Source organism: Crocuta crocuta, unplaced genomic scaffold, assembly GCF_008692635.1.
Source record: "Crocuta crocuta isolate KB4526 unplaced genomic scaffold, BGI_CrCroc_1.0 scaffold382, whole genome shotgun sequence".
In the NCBI taxonomy this organism is placed as follows: Eukaryota; Metazoa; Chordata; class Mammalia; order Carnivora; family Hyaenidae; genus Crocuta; species Crocuta crocuta.
The window spans coordinates 2,791,701-2,804,634 of record NW_027531873.1 but is presented as its reverse complement, the minus strand read 5'-3'; the positions used below and the strand labels follow the sequence as shown (position 1 = coordinate 2,804,634).

Genomic DNA, 12,934 nt, shown 5'->3' with positions numbered 1-12,934 from the left:
CCGCAAGTATCCCTCGGCCCCCACTGAAACACTGGTCTGGCTTCCACTTCTGCACCTGCTTCTCAACTCCCATAAAGCTGTTGACCAGTCACTGGAATACTGATGCACCCAAAAAAAAAAAAATTGTCCCTGCAATCCTGCAAATTGCAGTAGAGTAGCAGGAAGATAGCTTCTGCTTCTCCTCCACCTTCTGAATCTAGTACAGTGCTTCTAATTGGAGAAGCGTAATTCACACCTTTCCAGCCTCCATGGAGAGGCTGGAATGGGAAATACTTGTCCACCACAACTGTTACATTCTAAGGCTTGAGTCTTTTAAAATTTATTTATTTTATTTATTTTTCACACACACACACACACACACACACACACACACAATGAGCCGGGGAGGGGCAGAGAGAGAGAGGCAGACACAGAATCCAAAGCAGGCTCCAGGCTCTCAGCTGTCAGCACAGAGCCTCATGCAGGGCTCAAACTCACGAACTGTGAGATCGTGACCTGAGCCAAAGTCAGACACTTAACCAACTGAGCCACCCAGGCGCCCCATTGAGTCTTATTTTGTGACCTTTCTGTTCTACCTACGTCCCTCTCTTTCACCTTATGAGTAACTAGATTGACGCCATCTAAAATAATCAACTCAAGAGGGAAGGTAATACCCTTCATCTGACTTTCATCTCTGAGCTGGCTCCCATTTTGTAGCCAGTCTCTTAATGAGGGTATTTCACCAAAGCTCAAGGACACCAACATCTCCTGTGAAAGTTGCCTGCTTCATCATGTAGGGCAGAAACAGTTGGGGTTTTGTTTTTGGTTTGTTTGTTTTTTTCCCAATCCTCTGAGGCTGCAAATTACCAAGCGTTTCATCAGTTTAGACTCTGGGCTGCAGGCAAAGTGCCTCTCACAGAGGTGTGTTCCTTTCTGACACTTCCTCCAAATTTTCTAGCTCTAGCCTAAGTTCCTTTCCCTTTTATAAATAACATTGCTGAACGTGGCAAGAAGCAACTAGCACAACAGTTTTTGAATTTCTCCACCATTTTACCTGGAGCTACTGATGAGGAGGTAAAATCTTTGCCTTCCAAGTTATCACAGTCATAACAAGGGTCACCAGCCTTGCAGTTTGCAATCTGACCTCGCCACCCACTTTCCAACCACTAAGCCACTTAAGTCCCAGAACTCAAGCACATCATTTTTCAGGTATCAAATTCTTCATAAACAGGATACAAGTTAGTCTGTTATTACAGAGATCCAAAACTACCATGGCTTAAATAATACAGAAGTCTAACTTTAAAGCCCAGGTTAGTGACCCAGGACCTTTGTGTGGCCACATGGTGTCAGAAAACCCTAGACTAATTTCCTATTTTGCTGTACCCTCCTCAACCCATAGCTTCCAACTGATGGTCCAGAATGGTTGCTTCAGCACCCCCCCTCAAGTCCACATTTCAGCAAGTGGGAAGAGGGGAGTTAGGCTTCCCCTCACGTTTGTGGAGCCTAGAGCAATAATGCGAATAAAGGACCACATAATTATTATATCAAGTTATCAAGTCATGAAACCATGAAATATCCATTGTCTTCCTTCACAAATACAACTTCCTGGAAAACTAAGTTTAAATTTATTATATGAGTTCTATTCTAGAACTTGGAGACACGGGGAGAATTGGCCTGCTGCCCACGTCCTTTCTCTTCCCGTCTCCTTCCCACACATGCAAATGCTTGGGGAACACCCAGCCTGCATATCCAAACACCATCCACACGCTACACAAACAGCAGTCCCTTGGCTATTCCCAGGATGGCAGGGTGTGCGTACAGACAACACGATCCACCCTTGGGACACAAACCTGGAAAGGAGACCATGCCAACTTTGTAGCCATTTGGACAGGGAGTTCTGAATTCTGAATACCCAGAGCATGTCCTATAAAGAAGAGGCACATCCTCTTTGCCCTGAGATCCCTCACCCCATGAGGAAGAGTGAACCAGGCCCCAAGGTAGGGGCCCTCTCGCCAAAGTGAGGGGAAAGGAAGTAAATGGCACCTCCCCTTTTTCACAGATCTGACCCTAAACTTAGCCATTAGTGACCAGAACATAGTCACTCAGCTTCATCTATTGACAAGGGTAGTTGAAAAATGTGACAACTTACTTTGGGAGAGAGAAACAGTGTGTGCATGTGCTCATTGGGGAAGGGCAGAGAGAGAGGGTGAGAAAGAATCCCAAGCAGGCTCTGCGCTATCAGTGAAGAGCCTGACCTGGGTCCGGTTCACAGGGCTCCACCTCATGAACTATAAGATCATGCATGACCTGAGCCGAAACCAAGAATCAGGCCCTGAACTGACTGAGCCACCCAGGCGCCCCCCAGAGATTCTTTTACTGGCTGCAAAGGAAGAGAATAAGATATTGGTTATAAGCTAGCAATCTCTGCCACAGACACATGCCTTTTCACAAATCACACTTTTGTTTAGACAAGTGAGTTCTTCACAGTCTGCTTTCAGAGAGGTGAGTTTGGAGGCAAGACAATACTGTCAGATATAATTGACGGTCAAAATAATTGCACACCTGAGCATTTTTCAATGGGCAGCCAGTATGCGATATGCCAGCTCTGAAATTTTGTCTAATTTTCAGATCAATCAGGAAGAACCAAATGAATTGTTTTCCATTCAAAGGATATAGTATAATTATGACATTCAATAAAACAAATTTAATCTTAAACCCTGAGAATGAATTGCATTTTAAACAAAAACTAAAAGTTAAAACCTGACCATATTTGGCAGAACTTTTTCAAGAAATATGCAGCCACTACCAAATGTACACTTACCAATCCAAATAATAATAATAATAATAATCCTAATAATAATGGAGTAAGTGTAGCAATGTAAATACAATAATTACATAACAGCATATGACCCGGATTTATTTTGTAAGTTTGAAACAATACTCTAAAGTCTTGTGAAGCAATAATAACAATACCATGATGATGAAGACAGCAAGCCTGCTTCCTCTGTCTCCTTCCCTCTGTCCTCCACCTCGTGCCACTGGAAGGAAATCAGTCTTTCCACAAAGGAAAGGGAAATAACTATGTATAGAGCAAGAGGGACTCTGAACTGTGCCTTCTCCCCCACCCTCTGGACTAGTGGAGGCATCAGGTGTGTGTTTCCTTGGTCAGAAAGTAAGAGTGGGGGAAGTAGTGGGGGAGAGGGAGAGAGGCAAACCATGAGAGACTCTTGAATGCTGGGAACAAACTAAGGACTGATGGGTGTGGGGGGGAGGGGGGAGATGGGCATTGAGGAGGGCACTTGTGGGGATGAGCAGTGGGTGTTATATGGAAACCAACTTGACAATAAACTATTTGTAAAAAAAAAAAAAAAAAAGAAAGAAAAGAAACGAAAAAAAAAAGGAAAGAAAGTAAGAGTGGAGTCCCCAGCAGCCAGCGGTAGCCACATGCCAGGCAGGTGCGCCTGGCTCGGGATTCTTTTGCTATGGCCCTTCTTGAAACTACAGCTGACCGCTGGTTGTCTCCCAATATCCATTTGCTTCATCTTCCATTGGAATAGGTTTGTTAAACATTTTTACACATTTTGCAACATTCCCCAGCCTCCCTTGTAGCCAGCCAGGTGTAGCCATGTCTACGTTCTGGACATGAGTGGAAGTGATGTGTTCAGCTTCCAAGCCTTGCACCTTCTTGACCCCTTCCCAGCAGTTGAGAGAAAGCAAACACATCAGCCTTGGAGCCAGAAGTGGAAGAAGCACCTGTTGAGGCTGGCAGTCCTCACAGCTCAGAACTGCCTACTCAGGACTATAAAATGGGAGAAAAATAAACTTCTGCCTTTCTTAAGCCATTTATTGAAGGGAGTGGAAGTGTCTCTATACTCCAGCTACTCAGTTTATACTCTTATCCATCCTCAACCATTCAGAGCGGTGCCTTGTAACACAGAACTTGGCTTCAAGAATCAGCAAGTATGGTTTCCAGGGGAGGGCATCCCACGGCTCTTGAAAGAATCTGGAATGGAACAAGATTGCATATCTATTTAATTTGTTTTTCCTCCTCATCATGTAAAGAGGGAGAAATGCTTTTTTTTTTTTTTAAATTTTTTAAATGTTTTATTTATTTCTGGGAGAGAGACAGAGACAGCATGAGCAGGGGAGGGTCAGAGAGAGAGGGAATCACAGACTCTGAAACAGGCTCCAGGCTCTGAGCTGGCTGTCAGCACAGAGCCCGACGCGGGGCCCGAACCCACGAACCGCGAGATCATGACCCAAGCGAAAGTCGGACGCTTAACCGACTAAGCCACCCAGGCGCCCCGAGGGAGAAATGCTTTTAACACTCGAGTAGAGAAGCTTTATCTTCTGACATGTCCTTTGTTAGTTATTTTGTCAGCAATGAATACATGTGCAAAAGATAGATTTTTTTAAAATAAGATGGACTCCCAATTGCTTCTGCAATACCGCCATGCCTTTTTCACTGGCCCAGAAGCTAGACATGTGACAGGCCCCATTTTCACTACTGCCTGACTAAGTGTGAGGGAAACCATTTAGATTTTTTAAGTCTTTCCAGAAGCCAGGACTATGATTGCAGTTGCCTTTTTGATTTCTTTACAGGGCCACAGTAGAGGGCAATGTACTCTCAATGCTCCAAGGCCAGCACAGTGACAGACCTGCTGGCTAAGTCTCATATTCTGTTGTTGCTGCTTACAATTATGTGTAGTTCATTACAGCTGTAGAATTGTCTCCTTGCCTTAATAAATTCACATATTTTTATCGTGTTGAGCTGTATGTATTTTTTTGAGGCACCACAATGTATTTTTTGGAGCAAGAAGTATGAATAAGTTAGTATACTTGATACTTCAGAGAACGCTTATGCATCTCATTTGATCCTGAGACAGTCTCATGAGGGGAGAATTATCCCCGTGATAGAGGAGGACCCTGAGACTTACACAGGCAAACTGACTTTTCAAAGGTCACACTGAGAGTGAGTGACAGAGAGACATCAAACTTTCACTGGCTGCCTCTGTTAAGTGACTAGTGTAGAGCCTCTGTGCTCTAAGGAGTTTACAAGTTTTCATTTAAATCGGCTCTGGGAGCATGTGGCTGGCTTAGTCGGCAGATCAGGACCTCGGAGGTGTAAGTTCAAGCCCCACACTCAGTGTAGAGATTACTTAAAAATAAAATCTTAGGGATGCCTAGGTGGTTCAGTCAGTTAAGCGTCCGACTTCGGCTCAGATCATGATCTCACGGTTTGTGGGGTCAAGCCCCGTGTCAGGCTCTGTGCTGACAGCTTAGAGCCTGAAGCCTGCTTCAGATCCTGTGTCTCCCTCTCTCTCTCTCTGCCCCTTCCCGGCTCATGTTCTGTCTCTCTCTCTCTCAAAAATCAATAAACATTAAAAAATTTTTGAAATAAAATAAATTAGCTGTGTTTTAAAAAACAAAAGAAAAGTCTATTAGAAAGTATTTTTGAAATATTCACACTGATTTCTGTGACTCTAAGTAATACAAAGGATGGCCCTTCAGGAAATGTCAGAAATATAAAAAGGATTAAAACAAATGTCTATCCATCTGTGAAGGGTTAAAATGTACGACATCAAAGAGCAAACAAACAGTGCCTGGTGGTTTGGTCTTGGCAAAATATGAAAAGTATAAGTTGATTAAACTTATTTTAATGGGTATTTACCTGCAATTTGTCTCAAGTCCAGGTGTTATCTAGGTTCATTATCTGGCCCCTTCTGTCTGGGAACGGGGAGTACTGAGCACAGGTCTGGCAGGCTGGGAGAAAAGGAATTAGGAAGGGAAGCTCCGGAGCCAGGAAACCCAGTCCCACGCCTCTACGAGGACCCAGTTTAGTCGCCGACTCAAGAAGGAACAACGTTCGGACAGTGGCTGAGCCCAAAGAAGAGACAGAGATGTAGGCAGTGGGGGGAAATTCTTAAAGTCTGGCTCAGCTCAGTACCGCCCAGAGCTGCAGAGCAGAGCACTCCTGTTGCTGCTGCTTTGTTCTGACCCAGGGCTTCCTACGGGCCTAAAGGTGCCTTTCGGCAGGAGTGCCTCTAATCTGCCAGAGTATGTTGGCAGCCCCGCTGTCCCCACCTTGTAGCACCAGAGAAGGGGACCTGTTAATCCAGCGGGATCACTGCAGATCACCTAGGCCTCTAGGTGAGACATTGGGAGCTCTCACATCTTTCTCAAATCCCTTTGCCTCCATAGAAATCATCATTTTAGGGGCGCCTGGGTGGCTTAGTCGGTTAAGCGTCCGACTTTCGCTTAGGTCATGATCTCGCGGTTCGTGGGTTCGAGCCCTGAGTCGGGCTCTGTGCTGACTGCCAGCTCAGAGCCTGGAGCATGTTTCAGAGTCTGTGACTCCCTCTCTCTCTCTGACCCTCTCCTGCTCACGCTGTCTCTCTCTCTCTCTCTCCTAGAAATAAATAAAACATTAAAAAAAAATCATCATTTTAGACAAGGCATCAAGGGGGAAAGCAGGCATACAGCCAGACGGGCAGCTCTTGCATTAGCAGCACAATCCCTTCCTCCCAGAACCTGGGAAAAGAAAATCAGGTGGGAAAAGTTTCCACTCAAGATGTAGGATACGTTTTTGGCCCTTGCCTCAAAACTCCAGCTATAAAATGAGAAAGATGAATACTTTGGTTTGGCTTGCAAGGTTGAAAATGGTATGGCATTTTTTTTTAAACAGTCTGATTTTTATTGAAAGCATTACTCAAGAAACAGCAAGGTCTAAAAGTTTATACGTCCCCACAGCCTTGCAGTTTTATTCTAAAAGAGGTCACATACTATGCAGAGTATTTTACAGAGTGGTCTTTTTTTCAGGAGACAGATCTAGGGCACAGCAGCATCTGAACATTTACATGTCAAACGTGTAAATGCTTTGGAAGCCACAAAGGAAAAGTCCCCCACACACCTGGCAAGCCCGGAACCTGATCTCTCCTTCTTCCTCCCTACTTCACATCGCACTGACATGGCGCACAGGGGGAGGCTCAGAAAGGAAGGAAACAAAACCCACTGGTTGAGAATTTAGAGCGCATAGTAAGCTCATTCAAGCAACAATTACCAGAGTGGGCGAAATCACTCACATATTTCCAAGAGCCATCGTCCTTTTCAAAAGGCCATAAGTATGCAACTAGCGTTTACAATGTAGCATTTGGTCAGAAACATTTCATCATATCCACCAAAATTTTGTGCTCAGAAGTTACACACGAATGATAGCTGACTCTTCTTCAAAGCCATTCAACCTGAAAGATTTCCAAGCATGTCACCCGTCACATTTAGCTACTTTTGCTATGAAGGGCTTTCAGCCAACTGGCTCACGTTCATTGCCTAGAGAAGCAGAGGAAGAGAAATTTTTAGCAAATAGGTAAGCTCCTGAAATAAATTGTATTATGGTGTTCTGAACAAACTATACTAGTTTCCTCATTTAGATGATCAGAACAGTGTGACCCTTCACCCAAATGCATCTTAAAGATGTATCAGCTCTAACATTGAGCAAATCACCTTTTCTACATGTCAGAATCCAATTCATTATTTAGCACCTAGCCCATCTCCATGAAGCTTTTCCCTGCTCTCCTTCGTCCACCTCGTTCCTGCTTTGTCTCTGCCTTTCTTATAGACATATCTTGGGCTTCTCACTATGGTGGTTACCAGCTTGCTTGTCTTGTGTTCCTGGAATTGTAAGGAAATGAGTAATGAGGAAGGTGCTATGGTCACCCTGCTTCGAGTAGATTCTAAATATTTGTTGACTCCAGTTGATTTCCAAAATAGCCTAATCACCATCTGACATCATCCTTATGAGGTCCCAACCAAAAGTATACACACACACGTTGTTTTATGGTGAATTTTCTTTAAGTTGCAGATAACCTTCAGATCATGCATATATCCTAGTCATTTTTCCTTTGTTCCTTAGCAATAGATCTTAAAGAAGCACTGAAGTTCAGACACACAATTAGATATTTCTCGGGGCACCTGGGTGGCTCAAGTCAGTTAAGCGTCTGACTTTGGCTCAGGTCATGATCTCATGGTCGGTCTGTTAGTTTGAGCCCCGCATTGGGCTCTGTGCTGATAGCTCAGAGCCTGCTTCGGATTCTATGTCTCCCTCTCTCTCTCTCTCTCTCTGCCCCTCCCCTGCTCCTGCCCTGTCTCTCTCTCTCTCTCAAAAGCAAATAAACCTTTTTTAATTTTTTTTTAAAAATTAGATGTCTCTCTCCCTCCAGTTTCCTCACACGAACACTGACAGAGTTAACACTGCAAAGACATTCTGACCTCAGTTAGAGTCATGCATGTCTTTAAGATTCCTGAGCCTTTCATGCTTTCATTCCTGCCTTAAATGGTTTCTGGAAAAACCAAGGCTGTGAAGAAATGAAAGAATTGTTTAAAACGAAGAAACGAGTAATGTCTTTATTTGAGCTTTTTAAAAATCATTTAAGAAATAGACATTTATTTATTTAACATATGACAGTTTGGGTGCCATGGATACAAATTAATATTACTATATGGATATCATCATATGGTGATTACAACTTTTCCCCACCTTTCTGCCATCTTTGTTGGTCATATGTCCGTCGTGGTTTCTTTTGTACTAGGTCTATGGGCATTAAACAGTAAGAACAGGCAAACTGAAATCAAAGAAGAGTATTTTTCTAAAATGTTTTAATGTTTTAAAATATTTTGATCCTCTGCACACAGCTTGTGTTTACATGACAATAAACAGGCCTTTTATCAGGAAAGAAACTAGCCAGAACATATGCTTATGGATCATAATATTTTGACAAAAAAAGATNCATATTGAAAGGAGTTTTCCAAGTGAAGGGTTTCAGATAGGTTGTCTCCAGGTCAGTTTGCTCCCATAATGCTTTGGTTAGACATGGGTGGACCCATCCTACCTCACTTACCTTTAGCCTCCTACACTCACTGTATGCTTCACACAACAGATATGTTCCTTTAAGCCTGGATTTTTGTGAAAATCATATAGGCCGGGGGAACTGACAGTTGAAAGAAATTGAGAGAGATCCTTTTGAAAACCAAAAAGTTCTTTTATTTTTGAGAGAGAGAGAGAGAGTGAGCAGGGGAGGAGCAGAGAGAGAGGGAGACACAGAATCCAAAGCAGGCTCCAGGCTCCAACCTGTCAGCACAGAGCCTAACACAGGGCTCCAACCCACAAACCGGGAGATCATAACCTGAGCCAAAGTCAGGCACTTAACCAACTGAGCTACCCAGATGCCCCAAAAAGTTCTTTTAAAATATGACCTAATTATAGTAACTTTTGTGAATTATGGTCACTTACTGCATTTGCTTGAATCAGCCCCTATCTGCAGAAGAACAGTTAAGATGGGAAGGTGGTCAAAGGTAAACTATACTTTTGAAAACATAACCGTTGTCATTCATGCATAGAGACAAACTTACCAAGACTTGAAACTGATATCATAGCTGACTTACCTGAGTATATAAAATACCCTTTGATTGGTATCCTTTTTATCGTTATGTCAATTATGTCAATATTTCTACAAAAATTATAAGTTCCTAAAGAAAGTATGGCCTTGAAATAGAATCACCAGGTCAACTTAACAACAAAGGGAAATAAGCATTTGTAGGAATCCATAGTTGCTGAAAAGCTACATTCAGTTAAAAAATAGCATTTTGGAACCCTTGCAAAAGCAAAACAAAGCCACAGAACAACCCTGCCATTGTTAGAATAGTGTTACTTTTCAAGTATGCCTTTCATTTATGCATTTATGCGTTTTCATTTTGACCTAAATAAGAGACATCTTAATAGGTCCAGGACTCTGGAAATGTCCCCCTAAGATCCCTGGTGCAGTTTCCGCAAGGGCTACAATTTGTAAAACCTGGTAGGAATAAGATGGGATTCTGTTGGGCTTCAGTCTGAAGAATTGTTTTAGCAGGAATTTTATATGCAAGACTAAATGCTGATCAACAGAGCATAATATTGTATTCTGAAGTGTGCTGGCTAAAGCAAATTTTTTTTTCTTCTCTCCTTCTCCTGGAATCTCCTGCCATAGCGACTGCATTTGCCTCCAGACTTGTCAGACACGGTGAGCCGCTCGAGCAAACAGGATCTGGCAGAACCCTCCAAGCTGCTGGGCCCAGGCTGTGGCGCGATGGCCGGAGGCAAGAAGCACCTGGACTTCTAGGGCTCCTCCTTAGTAGCTGCGCGCAGGATTGTATGACGCTCTCATTATGACTGCTAATAGCTTATGTAAATATTTTTCTTAACGACTTGACCCTCCAATCCTTGAAAAACAGTTAGCATTGCAAAATGAGGCACCGACTTTTTCTACAGAAAGAGTGGAGCAAAAATACTTTCATTTGAACGTTTTGTTTTATGCTCTATCTACAGAAAACAGATGACCTTAATTTTCAATAAAACATCAAAAACTCAAAAGTGCCTCACAGTGGTCATTAGTGTACGTGTTTTAAGGCACTTAGTTCATGGTGAAGTGCACATGACAGCAGGTAGCATGTAAAACAGTATGAGATTAGTAATTGCATATGAAAAACATTTTCTCTTTATTTCTGAAGAAGTCACTTGCCCCCAAATGTGCTAAAGTTTTTTTTTTCAAAATGAAAAATTCATTTGCTCACATATGAAGACTATAATAAAATGAGTTTGCATGTATGCATCCTGTTATTAAACTGATGAAGGCAAAATGATATTTCAGGATTAAGATTCCATTAAAGATAAGCAGTCTACCATAGAGGTTAATAAATATAAAGAACTTGAGTGACAGAAAGCATAGAAGAAGAAGTTGATGGTCTTCTGTTTAGTAATCCTAAACACTTGAAGTCAGCACTATGAAATTACGTCAACAGACATAATTCAGGATTGAAATTCAAACTGACAGCGACATTAATGCTAGGGGAAGGCATGTATGAAGCTTGGTGAGAGATTTTTGCAGAACACAGGTCTGAGACAAAGCAGAAAAGTAAAACTAACTCAGATTTCCATTGCATCAGGTAAGCCCTTTGTGAGTTTTGAGAATTGGTTGGGAATGTACATTTATAACCACATAAACATGTGTTTTTGGAGTAGATAGCATATCGAAATAGTTTCCATATAGAACAGTAGGTTTTTGAATCATAGTTCCATATTCTCAAGCCTTTTGACACATAGACAAAAAGTGAAGGTTGAAAAGTAACTTGCATTTAAGTAAAGAATCTCAATTTTTAAAAAGCTGTTTAACATCCATTAGGAGAAACCAAATTTCCAAAATACATCTTCAGATATGTTAGAATAAATTTTGAAGCAGTTATAACTAGCATTTTTAAGCAGTTTGCTCTAATACACTACAAATTATACTTTATTTGCTCTTGACAACACTGTAGAAAACAAAGACTAGGTTTTTAAAACTGTCTAACCAATATGATGAATGTCAGTCACTTAGAAAAAAAAAACCCACTGTAGCATAAACACATACTGTATACAGGTTTTATTCAGAATTAGAATAATTGAATCAATGACAGTGATTTGCCAGGATGTCAAATCTCTCCATCATATCCTGTCACTACCAGTTTATTTTTTGTGATCAAAATCAAAAAGACAACTATTTTGTCACCCGCTACTTTATTAGTACTAAAAATCGGGTTCTTCTATTTTTTTAGAATGTCTGGTTTATTTTTTTCACTTCTTTTAATTCAAAAGACACAAATTCTTCCCCATTTTCTTTTCAAAATAAAGTTTCAGAATTGATCTGTCAGTTAAAATTAAAGGGCTTTTATATTAGGCAAAGGTGCTTTTAAATTTTAAAGCAACTTCAAAAAATCAGTTTAGTCCACAGATAATAAATAATGTGCAGGGACTCCACAAAAGCCCCACTATGTCCTTTGAGAGCATTATGAACAGTCTGAATAAATTCAAGTGGATATTTTAGTTGGGTTATTATTTTAATAACTCTAACCCGTTTCTTACCATGTTGGGATTCACTTTATACAAACACACAATGGAACGATTATATAGCATTTGACTCTCAAAAGGAAATGTGAGGTCATCAGATACGTAAATTGCTTGTCAAAAATACTTGAGAGGTCACTGATTTACTACCCTGGCTACCATGTCTATAAAATGAACACCCAATTACTAGTTAATATGTGCTTTGCAAATAGATAAATGCTATAAAATTTGAATGCATAATTTGAACCCTTAAATATAAAAGAAACTTTTCAAACTCAGTAAAAGTGCATGTTGAACAAGAACAGTAGCTGGGCTTTCCATAAAGCAGAACCAAGAGCTTTGTTGTTTGGTTCTCTAGGCAGCCGTTGTAAAAATAAGCTACAGAAGGATATATATTTTTGTTTTCCCTTGATAAAAACCCACTCTAAAAATGTGTTTTCCTTTCTTCTGGAAACATTATCAATTATTCATATTCTGATAATGTACTGCATAAAAATACTGGTCTTCAGTAATGCTATAGTAGGTATATAGACTGTTTTGATACCTTATGAACTCCATTAACACGTTTTTTTCAATTATCAACTTGTCTCAAAGATATAAATATTTAAGTCACTATGCCAACCACAGTATTTGAAATATCCTCATATCTTTTAAATGTTTCTAAAACTTCATAACCCTATACAGTATTCATTCCTTACACTAGATTTGCCTTTCTTTAACATGAGGTAAATATTTTGACTACTGCACCCTGCTCTCAGGTGCTGAGGTTCTAATAACTTCTGAATTTCTTCTTAGTAGCCATCAGACAGTTTCCAATTTTCTCTTCCTCTCTTCCATTTAATTTTTATCTCTACTTCCAGAATCTGCAAATACTAACACTAGACGGGGGGGGAAAAAAAGAAAAAAGCCCACATTAAAAAAAAAAAAAAAAAAAAAAAAACCCCCAAAAAAAAAAAAAAAAAAAAAAAACACTTCAAAAGGAAGCAACACTCTGCAATCAATTCCCTGTCTTTTAATTTTAAAGAATCAGACACACGCATACACATA

General features: G+C 40.9%; 1 protein-coding gene across 2 annotated transcripts in view; it reads left to right on the top strand.

Moving 5' to 3' along the window:
- The window catches only part of ELP4 (elongator acetyltransferase complex subunit 4), a 241,913-nt gene extending 231,384 nt beyond the window's left edge, over nucleotides 1-10,529 (top strand). For both annotated transcript variants that reach the window (XM_077772876.1, XM_077772875.1), the window contains exon 10: nucleotides 9,999-10,529. In XM_077772876.1, coding sequence (XP_077629002.1) covers nucleotides 9,999-10,130 — 132 coding nt within the window. In that variant the 3' untranslated portion in view covers nucleotides 10,131-10,529. The remainder of the gene's footprint in view (nucleotides 1-9,998) is intronic.
- The last annotated feature ends 2,405 nt before the right edge of the window (nucleotides 10,530-12,934 follow it).